The sequence below is a fragment of the Peromyscus californicus genome, unplaced genomic scaffold (assembly GCF_007827085.1).
Source record: "Peromyscus californicus insignis strain IS unplaced genomic scaffold, ASM782708v3 Scaffold_2__1_contigs__length_46816999, whole genome shotgun sequence".
Classification (NCBI taxonomy): domain Eukaryota; kingdom Metazoa; phylum Chordata; class Mammalia; order Rodentia; family Cricetidae; genus Peromyscus; species Peromyscus californicus.
Window position 1 is genome coordinate 24328544 of NW_026294540.1, and position 18932 is coordinate 24347475.

The window sequence follows — 18932 nt, forward strand, 5'->3', positions numbered from 1 at the left end:
GAGTTCCAGGACAGCCAGGGCTACCCAGAGAAGCCCTGTCTCATAAAGAGTTACAAGTTGGGGTTGGGGATTTAGCTCAGTGGTAGAGCGCTTTGCGTAGCAAGCACAAGGCCCTGGGTTCTATCCTCAGCTTAAAAAAAAAAAATGTTCAACATCAAGAGTTACAAGTTGGCTATGGGACAGACATGGATAGAGATGTCCCCAGGAAACCAAAGAGGGCTGACGAGATGGCGCAACGGGTGAAAGGAACTGTGGCCAAGTCTGCCGAGCCGAGTTCAATCCGCAGAGCCGACGTGGTGGGAGGAGAGAACCTGCCCCCTGCAAGCTGCCCTCTGACCTCCACATGTGCACCACAGCCTGCTCCCGTTTGCACAGACACAAATCAGTGACAAGGGAGGGAGCTGGAGGGGAGCTGAGTGTGTGCTGGAGTGACCAAGTCAGAATATCAGTGAGACAAGGAATGCATGTCACCTGGCCCCAAGCAGGCATCTTCCGCTTCAGAATCTCTTTATGCATTAAGTGTGTGCATGAATGCGCCTGAGTGAGTCTGTGTGCACCACACGGAGGTCGGAGGGGGTTGGCTCTGCTGGAGCTGGAGTTACGGGCAATTGTAAGCTACTTGATAGGGATGCTTGGCACCGAACCCAAGCCCTCTCTACAAGAGCGCTAAGTGCTGTTTCGTCACAGAGCCGTCTCTTCAGCCCCTTGAAAATCAGGTTTGCGGCGTGTGAGTTACACATAGCAAATGTTGCTCTTTTAGCCAGCTGTGGTGGTGCACCTCTGTAATCCCAGCCCTTAGTGGGTTGGAGGACTGGGAGCTGCAGGTCAGCATTGCTCACATGAGTGATGAATGAGTTGAAGGCCAGCCTGGACTGTCTCCAAAAAAGGAAAAAGGAAAAAAAAAAAAAGTCACTCTGTTTAGTGGATAGTTCTTTGGGTTTGATAGAGATGTAAGATTTTGCAGCCACCACCACCACATACCAGAGAGTACACAAGGGACCTGATGATGTAGCTTAGTGGTAGAGCACCTGCCTAGAATCTCCCAGTGAGGGGCTGGGGTGTGGCTCAGTGGTAGAGCACCTGCCTAGAATCCCCCAGTGAAGGGCTGGGGTGTGGCTCAGTGGTAGAGCCTCTGCCTAGAATCCCCCAGTGAGGGGCTGGGGTGTGACTCAGTGGTAGAGCCCCTGCCTAGAATCCCCCAGTGAGGGGGTGGGGTGTGGCTCAGTGGTAGAGCCCCTGCCTAGAATCCCCCAGTGAGGGGCTCATCTGTGACTCAGCAGGGGACCTTCCTAGACTAACCAGATATCCTTGTCTTTCTGCTCAGGTGCAAGTTTTTCAGTCTGACAGAGACCCCCGAAGACTACACCATCATCGTAGATGAGGAGGGCTTCCTTGGTAAGTGTCTGCCCTCACAAATCAGGCCACCTGCCCACCTCCTTATTTCCTTTTCTATTTTCTTTGTTGTTGTTGTTGTTGTTGTTGAATGCAGGAAGGAAGCTGTTTGGGGTGTTTCATTTTGTTTGGTTGGAGATTTGGAGTTTGGTGGTGATGGCTTTTTTTACATTTTACAATTATGGGTTTATTTTGTGTATATGTGCCAGAGCATGGGTGCGGAGGTCAGAGGGCAACCTGTGGAAATCAGTTCTACCCCTCTACTCTGTGGGTTCTAGGGGTTACACTGAGGTCATCGGGCTTGGTGCCAGCACGTTTACCTGCCCAGCTGTCTCTCTGGCCCTTATCTGTCTTTTGTTTGTTTGTTCTTTGTTTTTGAGATAGGGTCTCCCTATATAGCCCAGGCTACCTCAAACTTAGGATCCTCCTCTTCTGCAGCCTCCCAAATGCTGGGATTATAGGAATGTGACATCATGCCTAACTAATTTTTTTTTCTTGTTTTTCTTTTTTAATGTGTTTCATACAAAATGGCTTTGTTATGTATTTAGGTAATGTGCGTGTGTGTGTGTGTGTGTGTGTGTGTGTGTGTGTGTGTGTGTGTGTGTGTGTATGTGTGTGCCTGAATATATGTATGTGTACCATGTGCGTGCAGAAGCCTATGGAGGTCAGAGGAAGGCATCAGATCCTCTGACTAGCCTTACAGGCCGTCGTGAGCTATGATGTGGTGCTGGGAACCAAAACCGGATCCTTTGCAAGAGCAGTGAGTGCCCTTAACCACGGAGCCATCTCTATCCTTATTTTTCCATTTTTTTTTTAATTTAAATATTATTTGGTTATCGTAAAATTTATCCTTTTGGGGGCTAAAAAGATGGCTTGGTGGTTAAGAGCACAAGCTGAAATTCCACAGGACCTGGGTTTGATTCCTTACACCACGTGATGGCTCCCAACCATCTGTAACTCCAGTCCCAGAAGATCTGATGCCCTCTTCTGCTGTCCGTGGGCACTAGGCACACACGTGGTGCTCAGATAAATGTGCAGGAAAACATCTATACATACAAAATAATAAAATAAATCCCAGCACTCGGGAGGCAGAGCCAGGTGGATCTCTGTGAGTTCGAGGCCAGCCTGGGCTACCAAGTGAGTCCCAGGAAAGGCGCAAAGCTACACAGAGAAACCCTGTCTCGAAAAACAAAAAAAAAAATAAAATAAAATAATAAAATAATAATTTTTCAAAAATTAACCACCGTTTTTGAAGTAAAAGTGTAGCAAGTTATTCATTTGGTTTTTGAGACAGTCTCAAGTACCCGAGCCTGGCCTTGGACTCTCTAAGTAGCTGAAGATGACCTTGAATCTGCAATCCTCCTTGTCTCTACTCAAGTGCTGACATTACAAGTGTGCACCAGCACACCTGGTTTATGCCACACTTGGGGCAAAACCCTGGTTTTTGTGTGGGCTAGGCCAGTACTCTACAGTATCCCTTGCCCCTTAGTGATTCCGGGGAGTGGGATGTTTAATCAACCTCAAAATAAAGCTTTCTACCTAGTAGCAGTTACCACCTGTGCTCCGCAAAAGCCTGATGTCCACGTCTTTGTTTATTAGAGCAGTTTATTGACAAGCCAGGTGTGGTGGCTGTAATCTCAGTACTTGGGGAGAAGAGGCAGGAACGTCTTTGTGAGTTCTGTCTCAGGACCAGCCTGGTCTACATAGTGAGTTCTAGGACAGACAGCCCAGGCTGCACAGTGAGACCCTGTCTCAAAAACAACAACAGCAAAAGTTAATGGCATGCGTTAGGCTTTGCTTAATTCTTTAGCCGTTTATTTTTGCAATTCTGGAGATGATTCTCAGTGCTTTGTCCGAGGTAGGCATGCGCTGTACTGCTAAGCCACACCCCCAAGGACCCAGTGTCCAGCTTTACATTGATTTTTTTCCCAGAGGCTCTCTGCAAATAGAAATACATTCATTTTGTTCTTCCATGCACCGTATTGATGACAGGGCAGAGGGGAGGGGAGCCATTGAGCTTTCTCACAGGTGTTGGAGTTTGGGGAAAACTAGGTCTTCAAAAGTCTATGGAGAGAGACAGGAGGGGAGGCCCAGGTCTGTAACCCCAGGATCTAAGTGACTGAAATAGGAGGATCAGTACTTCAGAGCTAGCCTGAGTTACATTGGAAAGCCTTGTGCTCAAGCATTGTCTTCGTTAGGGTTTCTATGGCTGTGAAGAGATACCATGACCATGGTAACTCTTACAAAGGAAAACACTTCATTGGGCTGGCTTGCAGTTCAGAGGTTGAGTCCATTATCATGGCAGGAAGCATGGCAGCATGCAGGCAGACATGGTGCTGGAGAAGGAGCTGAGATGAGTGTTCTACATGTTGATCCTCAGGCAGTGAGTCACACTGAGCATAGCTTGAGCATAGGAGACCTCAAAGTCCATCCCTAACTATGACGCATGTCCTCCAACAAAGCCACAACCTCCTAAGTGCCACTCCCTATGGGCCCATTTTCTTTCAAACCACTATAAGCACAAAGGGCTGGGGATCTGATTCAGTGGTGGAGTTCCTGCCTAGAATCCCCCAGTCAGGGGCTGGGGGTGTGGCTCAGTGGTAGAACTCCTGCCTAGAATCCTCCAGTGAGGGACTGGGGGTGTGGTTCAGTGGTAGAAGCACCTGCCTAGAATCCCCCAGTGAGGGGCTGGGGGTGTGGCTCAGTGGTAGAGCACCTGCTAGAATCCCCCAGTGAGGGGCTGGGGTGTGGCTCAGTGGTAGAGCACCTGCCTAGAATCCCCCAGTGAGGGGCTGGGGGTGTGGCTCAGTGGTAGAACAACTACCTAGAATCCCCCAGTAAGGGGCTGGGGTGTGGCTCAGTGGTAGAGCGGTTGCCTTCCATATTGAAAGCTCCAAATTCCATCCCCAACAAGAGTATAAAATCATGACTTGGGACTTGGAATTACCTCACCTGCTAGTCCCTTAGCCTCCCCCATGCAAAAGCATACTCCAGGGATATCTGTCCTTGGGGGGAAAAAAAATCAAACCAACTTGTATGTCTTGATTTAGATGGTCTCTGCCACTAAGGCAGGAGGGTCTCATCACCAGCCAAAGAGCCTTGCATTCAGCAGGAACCTTGGGATCCTTCCAGCGGCCCCCAGGGCAAAGTTAAATGCCCATTTTACAGATGAAGAGCCAGCTGTCCATCAACAGAGAAAAATCAAGGCTAGCCTGGGCTACGTGAGACCTTGTCTTTAGACTGGAGAAACAGCTCAGAAGCTAAGAGCACTTTCTCTTTCAGAGGACCTGAGTTCAGTTCCCAGCACCCACGTCAGGCAGCTCACAGTCACCTGTAACTCCAGCTCCTGGGGATCTGACGCCCTCTGCTGGACTCCGTGGACACCTGCACACACACGAACATACACACCCACACACATACATGAAATTTTCAAAATAAAAGTATGTAGATAGGTCTGTCTCATGTCACTGTCACTCTCATACCGAGAACATTCATCACTGAACATGGCATGCCCTACCTACAACCATTCCAGACTCTTCCCCCCAAAAATGGCTTATGGTTGTGCTCCAGAGACGTGAGGCATTGTCTGTTTGGTTCTGAAATACATGGCGGTGTGACGGCCGAGTCACTTGCTGTAGTCTGGGCCCTCCTGACTTGCCACCGGCAGGAGATGTGGTTGGCATCAGGGGTGAAGGATGACCACCTCACAAAGCTGCGTCTCGGGTTACCCAGGCTCGCAGAAATTCCCAGGAGACAGTAGGGGCTTCAAATGCCACCCCCCAAGAAGCCCTTTGTTACTAAGTTTGGGCTCCTTAGAAGTCTAAAAACAAGAGGCTGGGGAGATGGACCAGTTGGTAACGTACTGGCCAAGCAAGTATGCGGACCTGAGTTCAGATCCCCTGAACCCTTATAAGAAAAGAAAGAATGGACAGAAGGCAGGTAGGCATGGTTTGTGCCTGTAACCCCAAAGCGAGAGTTACAGAGGCAGGAGGATTCCTGGTGCTCACTGTCCAACCAATCTGGTTCAGTGGAAGACCCTGTCTAAAAAAAAAAAAAAAAAAGAAAGAAAAGAAAAAGAAAAAGAAAGAAAAAGGACTGGCAAGATGGCTCAGTGGTTAAGGGTGCCCACAACCAAGCCCGACAGCCTGAGTGCCATCCCTGCAACCTACCTGGTGGAAGGAGAGGGCTGACTCCCACGGTTGCTGACCTCCACATGTGTGCCATGGCACACGGGCCTGCGTATAGACGTACATATACGCACAATAATAATCACTTTTTTTAAAGATGTGAGCGATTAAGAAAGATGCCAGCTAGACCTCTCGCCTCCACGTGGATGTACACAGGTACCCGTAGACAAGAATTCCAGAACTGAGCCAAGGCAAGGTCTGGGCAGGGCCAGAGCTTGGGAAGCTTGTTCCTGGAGAGACAGGTAGAAAAAACCAGAGCCCACCTCCTGGGCAACAGGTAGTCAGAAAAACCCAAGACCCAGGGGTCACCCCTCCCCGGCTCCCCTTCTGTCTCTCTCTTCTGTGGAGCTGCCTGCCTCTTCATTACTAGCTGGCTGACCACGGGCCCTTCTGAGTCAGCAGGACCAATGGGCTTCCCCGAGGCTGTGGTCACCATGGCGACTGAGCTGGGCAGCTAGGATTCTGATAGACCTCACTCAGCATCCCCCTCCTCCCAAGCCATCTTTTCTGAAAGCTGGCCCGGCCCCTCCCCCTCTTATTCACTGCTCCCAGCCCCATCTCTTTGGGGACACATTGCTGCTTCTTCCTGTTGGTCCTTAAGACAGGGCCTGGATTTATTTTTTTTTTTATTATTTTTATTTTTTATTTGTTTGTTTGTTTTGGCTTTTTGAGACAGGGTTTCCCCGTGTGTAGCCCTGGCTGTCCTGGATCTTACTCTATAGACCAGGCTGGCCTTGAACTCACAGAGATCCACCTGCCTCTTCCTCCCGAGTGCTGGGATTAAAAGCATGTACCACCACAGCCCAGCTGACCTGATTTTTTTTAAGTCCATTAAGTTTGAATCTTCTTTTTTGTTTATTTGATTGCTTGGTTTGTTTTATTTTATTTATCTTTTTTTTTTTTTTTTTTTTTTTGAGGCACCATCCGATATATCTCAGACTGGTAGGTAGCATCAAGGATGACCTTGAACTCCTGATCCTCCTGCCTCCACTTTCCAAGTGCTAGACCACAGGCAGGCACCAGCACTTCTGATTTTATGCAGTGCTGGGGCTGGAACCCGGGGCTTTCTGGATGCTAGAGAGGCACTCTGCCAGGCACTCTTATGTCTCCAGCCCTTCTTTTGTCTGTTTGGTTTTTTTTAATTCAAGCTCATTATGTAGCCCAGGCTAGCCTGGAATTCAAGCTGCTGCTGCTTCAGCCTCCCAAGAAGCTGGGGTTACAGGTGTTCAGTTTACAGGTGTCCACTCCACTCGACTTTGTCTGTGAATCTTGGCCTGGTTGCTCCCGGTCTAGAGATAATTGGGCAAATTGCTGGTTCCTTTTAAGCATTCGTGTGGAGGGACAGGCATGCTTCCTCTGCAGGGTCCTTGTAGTGTGCATAGCATCCCAGTTCCACTTGGCGTATCTCTGTTCCATTCTGTGCCAGGAATGGAGTTCGGGTGGCCTCAGCAGGAGCCTGGCATTTTATGAAGAATCCTATAGTTGAGTCTCTGGGCTCCTATCCACGGAAATACTGTGTACGTGGTGTTGTATGATGTTTCCTGGGGTGATAGGAACAGAAATCTCTTCACCCTAGATAGGCCACCCACAGCAGACCCAAGAAAGGATTTCACCTAAGTCTAGCTTATTGAGCCAGTAAGTCCGTTGGGGTTACCTACAGGAACATGGATGAGTCAAAGGCAGCCACATCACCAAAAGCCCTCACCAGCATGGGTGGTGACTCATGAAAACTGATTCCCTGGAGCTCCCTGTACAACTTGAAGGCAGCTCCACCAGAGTCTCTGTTCCCCAGCAACTATTTCAGGGGCTTTCTGAGTCTTGTACATTTCAGGGTCTTCCTGAGCCCTATGAGATTTAGGATTTGGGTAGTTTTTAATTTGTTTTGTTTTGGTGAGAGATAGTCTCATTGTGTTGTCTTGGCTGTCCTGGAACTCACTCTGTAGACCAGGCTGGCCTTGAACTCACAGAGATCTGCCTGCCTCTGCCTCCTCCTGAAGGCTGGGATTAAAAGTCGGTAACACTATGCCCAGAGCCTCAAGAGTTTTGTTGTTGACTTTCTGGATTTTCCAGAGCCTTCCTCCAGAAGGGAATGTTTCTGTTTAAAAAACAGCTACACTGGAGAGATGGCTCACAGGTTAAGAGCCCTGGCTGCTCTTCCAGAAGACCTGGGTTCCATTCCCAGCACCAACATGGCGGCTCACACCCATCTGTAACTAACTCCCACCCTATGAGATCCCCTCTTCCGGGGATTTCTACTTTAATTGAAATAGAAATTCGGGGCTGGAGCGTTGGCTCAGTAGTTAAGAGGACCAGGTATTGATTCCCAACACAGTTTATATCTCTAACCTCCAGCTCCAGTGAATCTGACGCCCTCTTCTGGCCTCCACGGGCATCAGGCACACATGTGATATACAGACAAACATGGAGACAACATGCACATAAAATAAAGTGTGTGTATATATATAATATAATATTACATATATATTATATATATACACAATTAGGAGTTTATGAAGGCATTGCCAACTCTTCTTTAAAGTGGAGGAAACTGAGGGTGGACACAGATAAAACAACTTGGCAAAGTGCTTCAGGCCCCATTGAGTTATCCAGCATCATAAGCCATCAAGAATGTCATCTGCCTAGCCTTCCCTAGAAGAGACCTTTGAGCCCTTCTGTTGATTAAATGAGGACACTGTGGGCTGGAGATATGACTCAGTAGTTAAAAGCATTTGCTACTCTTGCAGAGAGGACTTGAGTTTGGTCTCCAGCTCCAGAGGCATCAAGCGCCCTCTTCTGGCCTCCTCAGCAATTGCACTTATGTGCACATACCCACCCAGGACATGCACATGCGCATAAATAAATAAAAAAATATTTTTTAAATGAGGAAACTGAGACCCTAGAGACAGGCAAGACAAGTCTCTAGGGCCTCAGCCAATCCACACACCTCTGCCTACGTCTCCAGCCAGGCCTGGCAACACCCAGGCCCCAGGCATTCGCCAACATCATCATCTGTGCCCCACCCCCCTGCAGAGCTGCCCTCCTCTGAGCACCTGAGCGTGGCTGATGCCACCTGGCTGGCCCTGAACGTGGTGTCTGGTGGTGGCAGTTTCTCCAGCTCCCAGCCCATCGGTGTGACAAAGATCGCCAAGTCTGTCATCGCCCCCCTGGCTGACCAGAACATCTCCGTGTTTATGTTGTCCACCTATCAGACTGACTTCATCCTGGTGAGTCAACGCTATGGTGCGCACACTCCCATCTGGTCAAAGACTGACTGTGCACACCCCCTGCCTTCTCCGTGTAACACACACACATACTGCTTCTAGCATGCTCGTTATTCTGTCCCAACACTGCTCCTCACCTCAGCCCTGTGCACTACCGCAGGAATTAGGATGAGCTGGGACTCAGGGACTCTTGCTTCCCATCTTCAGGTGCGTGAGCGTGACCTGCCCTTTGTCACTCACACCTTGTCCTCGGAGTTCACCATCCTTCGGGTTGTCAATGGAGAAACGGTAGCGGCCGAGAATCTCAGTATCACCAATGGCTTTGTGAAGCCCAAGATGGGTGAGTTGGGATGGAGGGGAGTGCCCCCAGCCGAAAACCTGGCTCTCAGAGTCCGCCTGGTGTTCCCTGGATTCCGTGTGGAGCAGCCTGCAAGGACCAGCCAGAGATGGCTCCCGTCTCAGCCCAGCTCATGGTATCAGGGTGGCTCCCTGTAGTAGGGACCATGGAGTAGAAGCTGGGAGGATTGGGAGCTAAGCCAGATGGTGGCTGCTGGGAAGGACTCTCTCAGCAGCCAGAGCAGCTTAGATAAAGGCTCAGGGTCCCGAAGGGACACTTAAGAATGAGTGCAGTGTGTGTGCTGGGAGTGAGAAAGCCACATGGGCCGCGTTGAACAAAGTCTGAGGCTTGGCCCAACTCCTGTGCACAGAAGCACCACTCTGGCCTTAATACTTGTGTCCTATGCTCTTTCAGTCCAGAGGCCGGTCATTCACCCCTTATCCAGCCCAAGCAACAGGTTTTGTGTCACCAGCCTGGACCCTGACACACTGCCCGCCGTCGCCACACTTCTCATGGATGTGATGTTCTATTCCAATGGGTAGGTGCTGGGAGCATGGAGGCATTTCCTCAACTTCCTTCAAGTTGACCCCAAACCAGCCAGGACAGAGCCCAGTCTGAGGAGAGAGGCACTGGTCTACCCAAGAACCCGAGACTGACGGGGGAGACATGCGTGTGCCTATCATCTAGTCCTTAAGGTCTTCCCACCCTCCCTTTCATGATGGTGGTAGGGTTGAGGTCCCATTTAGAGCTGAGCACTCCACAGTCACTCAGCACTTTGACCAGGTAAGTCTGTCCATTAACTACCACCTCCTGGAGAAAGAATGTTTCTCTGGCTCTGGTCAAGAGCAGCACTAATCCACAAGTCTGAATATAACCATCTAGAAGGCAAAATAACAATAGGTTTTTTTTTCCCCCCTGAGGCCTGTGTGTGACCTCCAAAGCCATAGGCTTTTGACCAGGCTTACGGTACATGTAAACATGGTCGTGTAATCATGAATTTTACGTGTCAACTTGTACACATGAATTTCCTCCTGGGCAGCAGGTCCTAGATTCAAGCAGAGAGTGGTTGGTTATCCTGATAACCACCATGCCACTATGGCACCGGAGGTCACGTCTTACCTGGCAGGTCAGTAATGTAACATTCAGGGTCTGTGACTTCCTGAGTCATGAGCTTTTTGGTGAAGGCAAGACAACCCTTTCCTGCCAGACCGGTGGGTGACAGATAGCATGGAGGCTGTGGCAGAAGCCCCCCCCCCACCCTCACAGCTCCCTCTTGATCCCCCAGAGTGAAGGACCCCATGGCTGCCAGTGACGATTGTGGCCACATCCGCTTCTTCTCCTTCTCGCTCATTGAGGGCTACATCTCACTGGTGATGGATGTCCAGACCCAGCAGAGGTGGGCAGGGCCCTGTGTGGATACTAAGGGGGCCTGGGTGGGAGCATGTGTTTTCTTCCTAGTCTGAGGCTCCCTTCAGCAGAGATGTTCGTTCCTATAGGTGCAGGGGTCATCCAGGGTCCACAGCATGATGGTGCCAATGTAGAGATTCGAACCGTGGTCCCAGTGCCGGCTGTCCCCAGGGTCTGACCCCCGCGTTGCCTTCCCTCGCTGGCCCCAGTGGGACTGACATGTCCTTGGATCCGATCCTGTGCTCTGTCCCATCTGAGGGACAGCCACTCTGTCACTCTGGCCCTACAGTGCCCCCCCCCCCCCGCATAAAGCAGAGAAGGTCCCCCAGAGCTGGGGGAGCAGCCGTTAGCGCCAGCCTCTGACTCCTTTGATTTCCTCTGAAGGTTCCCGAGCCATTTGCTCTTCACGAGTGCATCCGGAGAGCTCTGGAAGATGGTGCGGATAGGAGGCCAACCCCTGGGATTCGGTGAGCCGGGACGGGGGGTGGGGGGCGGGGGACACCTGTGTGCCCGCATTCCCGGGGTACCCGGGCAGCTCCACGCGCGACGTGATGATCTCAACAGGGAGACTGAGGCTAACAGAGGCGGAAGCCCCCATTCTGACAGATCCCTTGTCCGTGGTGTGAGAAGTATATGAAGGCCTCAGGAAACCAATGAGAGGACTTTACCAGAGGGCTCTTATTTACCCCTCGGTTGAAAAATTAAGACACTGGGGCTGGGGGTGAGACTTTAGCAGTAGAGTGCTTGCCTCGAATCCCCCAGTGAGGGGCTGGGGTGTGGCTCAGTGGTAGAGCACCTGCCTAGAATCCCCCAGTGAGGGTCTGGGGTGTGGCTCAGTGGTAGAGCACCTGCCTAGAATCCCCCAGTGAGGGGCTGGGGTGTGGCTCAGTGGTAGAGCACTTGCCTGGGCTCTAAGCACCTGTGTCTCCCTAGATGAGTGTGGAATTGTAGCCCAGATCTCTGAGCCCTTGGCAGCTGCAGACATCCCGGCATATTACATCAGTACTTTCAAGTTCGACCATGCATTGGTGAGTAGCCCCTGGGAACAGGCATGGACTACGCAGGTAGGGAACAGGTTCCTGGGCTAACACACATTTTTTTTTTTCCTTTCTTTTGCTTCCTGCCCTGTAGGTTCCAGAGGAGAATATCAGTGGTGTTATCCACGCCCTGAGAGGTCAGTCAAGGAGGGAAGCATTAGAAGAGGCATTAGAAGAGGCGAGGCTCATCTCCGGGGCTCCTCTCCGCCACAGCCTACCTGGGCCTTTTCCCCAACGAAGGTTATTCTTGCAGTATTTCCCTATGGACTGAAAGATCGGCCCCAGGACCCTAAGGACGGGGCCTCTGGGACACTCCCCTGATTCCTGACTCCCTCCAGGCCTGAGTCCAAGCCAAGGCCATCCCCACATCCACCTCCAGCCTTCCAGCGTCCCCAACCTTTTCAATAATGACTCAGTTTCCCCCCAGTGGGGACGTGCCCATCTTCCTCCCCCAAATTCCACCCCAGAAAGTGGTCTCTGAGGCCCAGGGGGCTTGGGAACAGCCCTGGGCCTCACCTACAGCCCACAGCAAACACCAAAGGAAGTTGGCGCCCTCCCACAAGACATTGGGGTCCTGATGCACCTAGGGACATCTTAGGAGGTTGGTGGAGCAAGATTGGGGTGTGCAGAGCTGGGAGAAGCCTCCGTGAGGAGCCCGCCGCCCCAGGGTGAATGGTACTAATTATCAGAGGAACAGGGCCTGGTTCCCTCAGGATGGAGGCCAGCAGGCCACCCTCAGGTCATAATGGCCAGTGAGCCTCAGACAGTAGCCGTGGGCCCCCTACCGACCAAGCTGGGGGAAACCAACCCAAGACCCTGGAACCCCCACCTGCTGACCACACAGGGCCTGTGTCGATTCCCATGACGACTGCCAAGAGGGGTCCTGGGCCGAACCTCCCAACCAAGAGCCCTGGTCCCTGGAGGAGCAAGGGATCCCAGGACACCTCCTTTCCCACCAGCCTAGAGCACCAGCTTCTATCCGTCCTCTGTTCGCTCTCCCTGGACCCAACATGGGCAAGCAAAGACTCAGTTTCCTCTCCAGCAATGGACATCCCCACCAGCCCAGGCCTAGAGTGCCTTGGGCCATGTCCACCTCCCCAGCTGTCACTAAGACCAGCCTAGAGTTTCCCCCTTCATCCTCTCTACCCCACTTTTAGGGGACAAAGAGGCCTCAAGCCCCCAGTTCACATACCTGCCCAAAATACGCCCAGCAGTCTGTGGCCGTTGGTGACACCTGGAAGGCAGCTATCTTGAGCATTTGTAGAGAGAGGGGGGGAAAAAATCACATTTGCAGTTTTTTTTATTCAGTTTTTTTTGCCTACAGGTGGCTGGGGAAGGAATAGTCTTGTTTGGAGGAGATGGGGCCTGTTTGAGTCTTATTAGGGCGCCCAGAGTTCAGTGGCACTTAGCAGCACCGTGTGTCTCTGGGGACAGACACAAATGCAAAGATGTATCCTAAGAATCTTGGCCTTGTCTTCTGAGGAAGGTTATTGGGAGCGGAGCTCTGGCACAAGACACCAGGGCCCCCATAGCACCCCCTGTGGGGCATCCCAGCATATCAGGTGGTAAGAGTGCCTGAGGGGTGGTATCATGAGCTGGATCCACCAGACTTAGGCTTTGGGGGTGTTTCCTCGGGCCTGTATTACGCTGTCTCCAGCAAGGTCAGAGGAGGGAATGTTTATTTACTCCTGCAAAGGTCTCTGTACGAACTGTGTTCCTCCCTTTCCCTGGGCCACAGGAGCATACCCAGATGGAGGATGTATTCTAGAACCCTGTAGAAGCTCAGTCCAGCATGCTAATCAAAATTACCTCTGGTGGGGTTTGGTTTTTGTTGTTGTTGTTGTTTTGTTTTGTTTTTGAATTCCTTTTGCACAAAACAACCAAATCTTATCCATTGTTTTCTGGTCCCAAAAGGGAAATGGCCAAGTAGGCAGGGCCATAGTGAGGGCCCTGAGTCCCCTTCTTCTCACCCTGGAAGGCCTTGATTGTCCAGGATGCACCTCTCTGTAACCCCTTCTGTCCTGCCTTCCAGCTATCCCTTCCCATTGTGTAAGTGTGATGGCCCCCCTGCCCCCTGCCCCAGAGTTGTGTGGCCCCCTAGACTTGACTAGGATGAAACTGTGTATTGTACACACCTATAAATACGTGTTTTATGTTAATAGAGATATATTCTGTAAATAGCATATATACTTGAGCAATATATATGTTAATATATTCTGTGTGCGCAGGACACAGGCAAGGGCCCCACCTCATGTGCGCACACACGGGGGACATTTTGAGCCACCGTGATATTTTTTAATTTGAATATGTAGGCAATACAATGATTAGAAAAGCCCTGGGGTCCTTGAGGCCAGCCTGGAGGGGAGACAAAACCACCAGCCTACTGCATCTGGGACAGGTTTAGAGGGCCAGCGTGGTCTGCTTTATAGCTACTGCACCCCCATTCCCACAACCTAGTGCTCTGGATGCTGTTACTTTATTTGGAGGGGACATTGATCCAGAAGGGGGATTGGGATTTGTTTTACATTTTAACAGTGGCTCCCTCCCTCAGGGTTACTCCAAAAAACATTGTCTGGTAAACCCACTGTGTCCTAACCTCCTTCCCAGAGTCCCTTCTCTGTGGAAAGCTGGAGGCCTGGCATCTTACCTGATTTTTTTGTTGTGTTAGTTGTGTTCTTGAGACTGGGTCTCTTTATACAGCTCAGGCTGTCCTGGAACTCCTTATGTAGACCAGGCTGGCCTTGAATTTATAGAAATCTGCCTGCCTCTGCCTCTTGAGTACTGGGATTAAAGGCGTGAGCCACCACGCCTGGCTGATTTTTTTTTTCCCCCTTAATTCCTGCTAGTTTAGGAATCTCAGGTTCTCTTCCCTGCTTTCTCCATAGGGCAGACTCCACAGGACCCAAAACATCACACATATTCCTCCCTCCAACTGTGCATCTAGAGAGGAGCTGAGGCCTGGGTCTGCCTGCCCAGCCTTCCAGAGACCGTACTATTTAGCTACAGGGGGTCCTTGTGAGAAAGCTGGGTCTCTCTCTGTGGTCCGTGGGTAACATGGGCATGATATAGTCTCTACAGCTCTGGGAGATGGGACAGTCCTCATTGAGGCCCTCTGCTCTTGTGTTTTTAGTGCTGTCTCCCCACTTCTCGGCATCTCCTGGTTTTATGAATGTGGGGGTCACTCCAGCCCCTGCTGACCCAGCCTTAGAGGTGACCCACGTGGCATGCCAGTCAGCGGTCAAGGTTCTCTGGGGGATTTTGTTTGTATTTTCCCTGCAGGGCTGAGGATTGTAGGCAGGGCCTCATGCATTTGAGGCAAGTACTCCCCCAGCCACTCCCAGCGCCTAGCAGCACAGTCTCCTGGCCCACACGGAGGCTAGGAGAATGGGCTGTTAAGGTAGAGTATTGGGAAACACAGTCAGATCCCCTGGGCAGGGCTAACAAGTCATGGACTCCAGGGGTTGGTATCTGCCTGAAAGACACTCTAATTAGGAAAGTTCACATTGGGGTGTGGCTCCGTGGATAGTAGGATAATGCTCGCCTAGCATGCATGAAGCTCTGGATTCAGTGCCCGACACTCAGGAGATGGAAGCAGACAGATCACAAGTTAAGGCCAGCCTGGGCTACATGAGACCCTGTCTCTAAAGAAAAAAAAAAAAAGTCAAATATCACCTGTACCTTTGACTACCTGTTCACTACAGACTAATAAGACCATCCAGTGTCCCCATTTACAAAGCCCCCTCCCCAACTTTGGCTCAGCCCCACGCCCTGGAGCACACCTGCTTCCCAAGAAATCTATTTCTTCCCCCAGATCTCAGCAGCATTGCCAACTATATACTCCTTTCCTCCACAGGGTCTCTAAAGACCACACACACACACACACCCCTATAGAGGTATGCAGCCCCGACCCCATAAAACCCACTTCCCCAAGCCTCTGGAGCATCAGCATTTACCCTGTCCCACCAGCTGCAGGCAACAGGTTCCTAGTGTGATGGGCGGGGGTCTGGGAACCTGGTTCAGTCAGCTGCCCATCAGGCAGTGTTGCCGAAGCATCCTGCTTAGGCTGGGGAGGTGTTTCCCCCTGTAGTATGATGGAAGGAACTGTGGAAGTCCAAAAGATACTCAGGCAGGTGGGAAGGAGCTAGCTCCTATGCACAGCCAGCCCACCCACTTTGTCTGGTCCATGATCGTCAAAGATCTGGATCACCTGCTACCAGCCTCTCCCTACCACATCTCCCAGGCTGGTCTTTAAAAGTCCCCAGCCACCTCTGGACCACATGCCAGAGCCTCTGGGTTGGATGGGGCCAACACAGGCTCTTCTTGGCTAAGGCAACTGAGAGAGGGAGCGGAAGGGAGGGAGAGTCTACTTTGACTCTTAAGTGATAGAAGGCATGGCGGCAGGAGCATGAGGCGGCTGGTCACGTGCCATCCACAGTCAGGAAGCAGAGAGAGATGGATGCTGGTGCTCAGCTCACTTTCTCCTTCCTAGTCAGTCCGAGAGCCCTTGGAAGGGTGCCACCCACCTTCAGGGTAGGTTTTCCATCTCAATTAATCCACTCTCCCAGACAGACTTAGGCAGAAGTTGGTCTTCTAGTTGGTTCTGGATCCTGTCAAGATAACTATTAGGCATCACAGGACACCCCTCGCCCACCCGTGTTTATTCTGTGAGCAGAATTGGGGAACTGTAGGTGCGGTCAGCACTTGGTGCACAGGGGAGTCTGGATGAGGAATAGGGGGGCTCCCCAACAGGGATGGGATATAGCTTTGAGTTTCCACGTGATGAGTATTGTGCTGAGGGTCCAAGTATAGACTGGAAGGGTGGCAGACCTCCATTTTGACATCCAGGAGGGGAGTGAGGCCAAGATGGCCGACTGCCAGTCAGCCTTGCTCTGTGGTGTGGGGCTGTTGTGGAGGAGTAGAGCTAACTTAATAGACCTAACCTTTTCATACATCTCTGCTTTCTTATTCATGTCCATTTCCTAATTTGAAGCAGCAAAAGGAGACGTTTAATTGATCCCGGGTGGGGGGGCCGAAGATACCAGTAGAGGCCCAAGGCCATGGCACTTGTGAGCATCAGTTTGGTGGTGATGGTTTGTGGCACATGATAGAAGAGGAGGGAAGCTGGGAGAGTCAAAAGTGCAAGGTGGCCCCATCCTGTGTGTCAGGATGCTGTTCTGTGTGGTTATATTTGTGTGTGTGTGTGTGTGTGTGTGTGTGTGTGTGTGTGTGTGTGTGTGTGTATGTATGTGTGTATACATGTATTAGGCATGACTGTGTGCACACATGTGCAGAGCCTATCAGAGCTGTGAGCTATTTCATGCAGTGTTTGGCCCTTCAGCCTACCCCACTGCCACTCGGAGTTAACCAGATGAGGGGGGATCCAGGCCCTGGCTCTGGGGTGGAACGTAGAGTTCTTCTGATGGGATAGGCTCCTTTCCTATTCTCTGAATCCCCAGGAAAGACTACCCTCAGAGGCCCCGGGAGTCCATGTAGACAGCCTGAGCTGGCCCAGGCCCACCCATGGGACTCTTCAAATGATTCATTTCTGAAGACAGTATTCGCAGGGAGAGGGGCTGGAGACAAGAGGAGCCCTTTGCTTTCCAGGAACTCATCCTGGAAAAGGGTCCACAAAGCTAAAGACCCCAGCAACGGGCAAAATCCAGGTCTCCACGGGCATAGCCTAGCACGGTTCTTTCTGCTGCCTCAGTTTACCTGAGTTGGAGCAGGGTCAACCCCCAAACGACAGGGAGATGAAAAAAACGTTAACAATAGTTCTCCCAGCCCTCCTCTTGTATGCCAAAATCATTTCCGTTATCCTGAGGCAGGGGAGCAGGTGTGGGTGCCCTGCCCACAGCCCCAGCTGACCCTCACCTGGCACGTCATGCCCAGGTCACCAGCAACCGTGGTACTTCATCGGTCCTGCAGCTTGGGTGAGGGAAGGACTGGAGTTCTCCCCTCTCCACCTCCAGGGCCTTCATGCTTTCGTTTTGTCAAAGAAACAAAACCCTTGAGAGTTGTGTACTGTACGATGGAGAGAAAAAAAGTACCTAATGTTCCCCCCTGAAAAAGACAGTATATTTTGTACTTTGTAAAGTGTTCATTAAATGAAGGGGAAAAAAAAAGATGATGTTGGCTGATTGCTGTCTGATTTCCTGTTGATTTATCCAGGATCGTCTCTTGATTTCTTCCCTCCTTTCCGTATTGTTTGGAGAACTTAGGTCACAGGCTAAAGGCAACAGGATAACCCTCAGCTATAACACCTTGAGTCTCAAAAGCTGCCGGGAGTGAGGGGGTTTGTATCAGCTGCCTGATGCTGTGTAGTAAGTTGCCCCCAAACAGTGGCTTAAAATGATTCTTATCTGTATCCTAGCACTCAGCAGGCTCAGGCAGAAGGATGTAGGGTTCCAGGCTAGCCTGAGCTACATAGTGAAACCTTGTCCCAGTAAAATAAGGGGCTGGAAAGGTGCCTCAGCATTGAAGAGCACTGGCTGCTGAGTGCTCTCTTCCAGAGAACCTGGGTTCAATTCCCAGCACCCACATGGTGGCTCACAACCATCTGTAACTCCAGTCCCAGGGGATCTGACAACCTCTTCTGGCCTCTGTAGGTATCCATGTGGTACACAGACATACATGTAGCAAAACATCCATATGCATAAAATAAATACAAGCTAAAAGGAAGAATGATGTGTCCTAGCTCAAAGTTTCAGGGGGTTCAGTCCGTGACCATGGGCCTGAGGGAGGTTGGAGCACCATGACAAAGAGAACTTGTAGAGAAGGGATTGTGCGTGGCATCCAAGAAGCAGAGATGGGAACATGGGAAAAGGCCAGGGCAAGCTATCACATCTTCAGTGAGTGACCTTCTTCTGTCAATGAAGTACCGCCTCTTACCTTTCACCTTCTCCCAATAATGCCAACAGATGATGATTCCATCGAGTCATTGATCCATTCATGAGGTCAGAGCCTTCCTGATCTAAATGTTTCTGGACATGTCGTCATAGAAGCAGACAGGGATGTGTTTGCAAATCTAGACAACTCTCAATCCAGTCAGCCCCCAGCACCCACACTGTGGCCCACAACCATCTGTAACTCCAGTTCTGATGCCCTCTTCTGGCCTCTGTGAGTGCTGCACACACATGATGCATATGCGTACATGCAGACCAAATACTCACACATGTAAAAATCTTTTAAAAGAATTTTTAAAAAAAAATTTAAGAGGGGGCTGGGAAGATGGCATCGTGGTTAAAGAGCCCTTGCTGTTCTTGCAGATGAGATGGGTTCGATTCCTAGCACTTAGCTCACAATTTTCTCTTGACTCTGGTTCCAAAAGATTCTATGCCACCTTCTGGCTTCC

General features: G+C 50.9%; 1 protein-coding gene across 1 annotated transcript in view; it reads left to right on the plus strand.

Moving 5' to 3' along the window:
* The window catches only part of Castor2 (cytosolic arginine sensor for mTORC1 subunit 2), a 42136-nt gene extending 24431 nt beyond the window's left edge, over nucleotides 1–17705 (plus strand). Inside the window, exons 2-9 of the mRNA XM_052753907.1 lie at nucleotides 1325–1395; nucleotides 8610–8803; nucleotides 9008–9140; nucleotides 9552–9675; nucleotides 10423–10533; nucleotides 10929–11011; nucleotides 11478–11572; nucleotides 11676–17705. Coding sequence (XP_052609867.1) covers nucleotides 1325–1395; nucleotides 8610–8803; nucleotides 9008–9140; nucleotides 9552–9675; nucleotides 10423–10533; nucleotides 10929–11011; nucleotides 11478–11572; nucleotides 11676–11852 — 988 coding nt within the window. The 3' untranslated portion in view covers nucleotides 11853–17705. The remainder of the gene's footprint in view (nucleotides 1–1324; nucleotides 1396–8609; nucleotides 8804–9007; nucleotides 9141–9551; nucleotides 9676–10422; nucleotides 10534–10928; nucleotides 11012–11477; nucleotides 11573–11675) is intronic.
* The last annotated feature ends 1227 nt before the right edge of the window (nucleotides 17706–18932 follow it).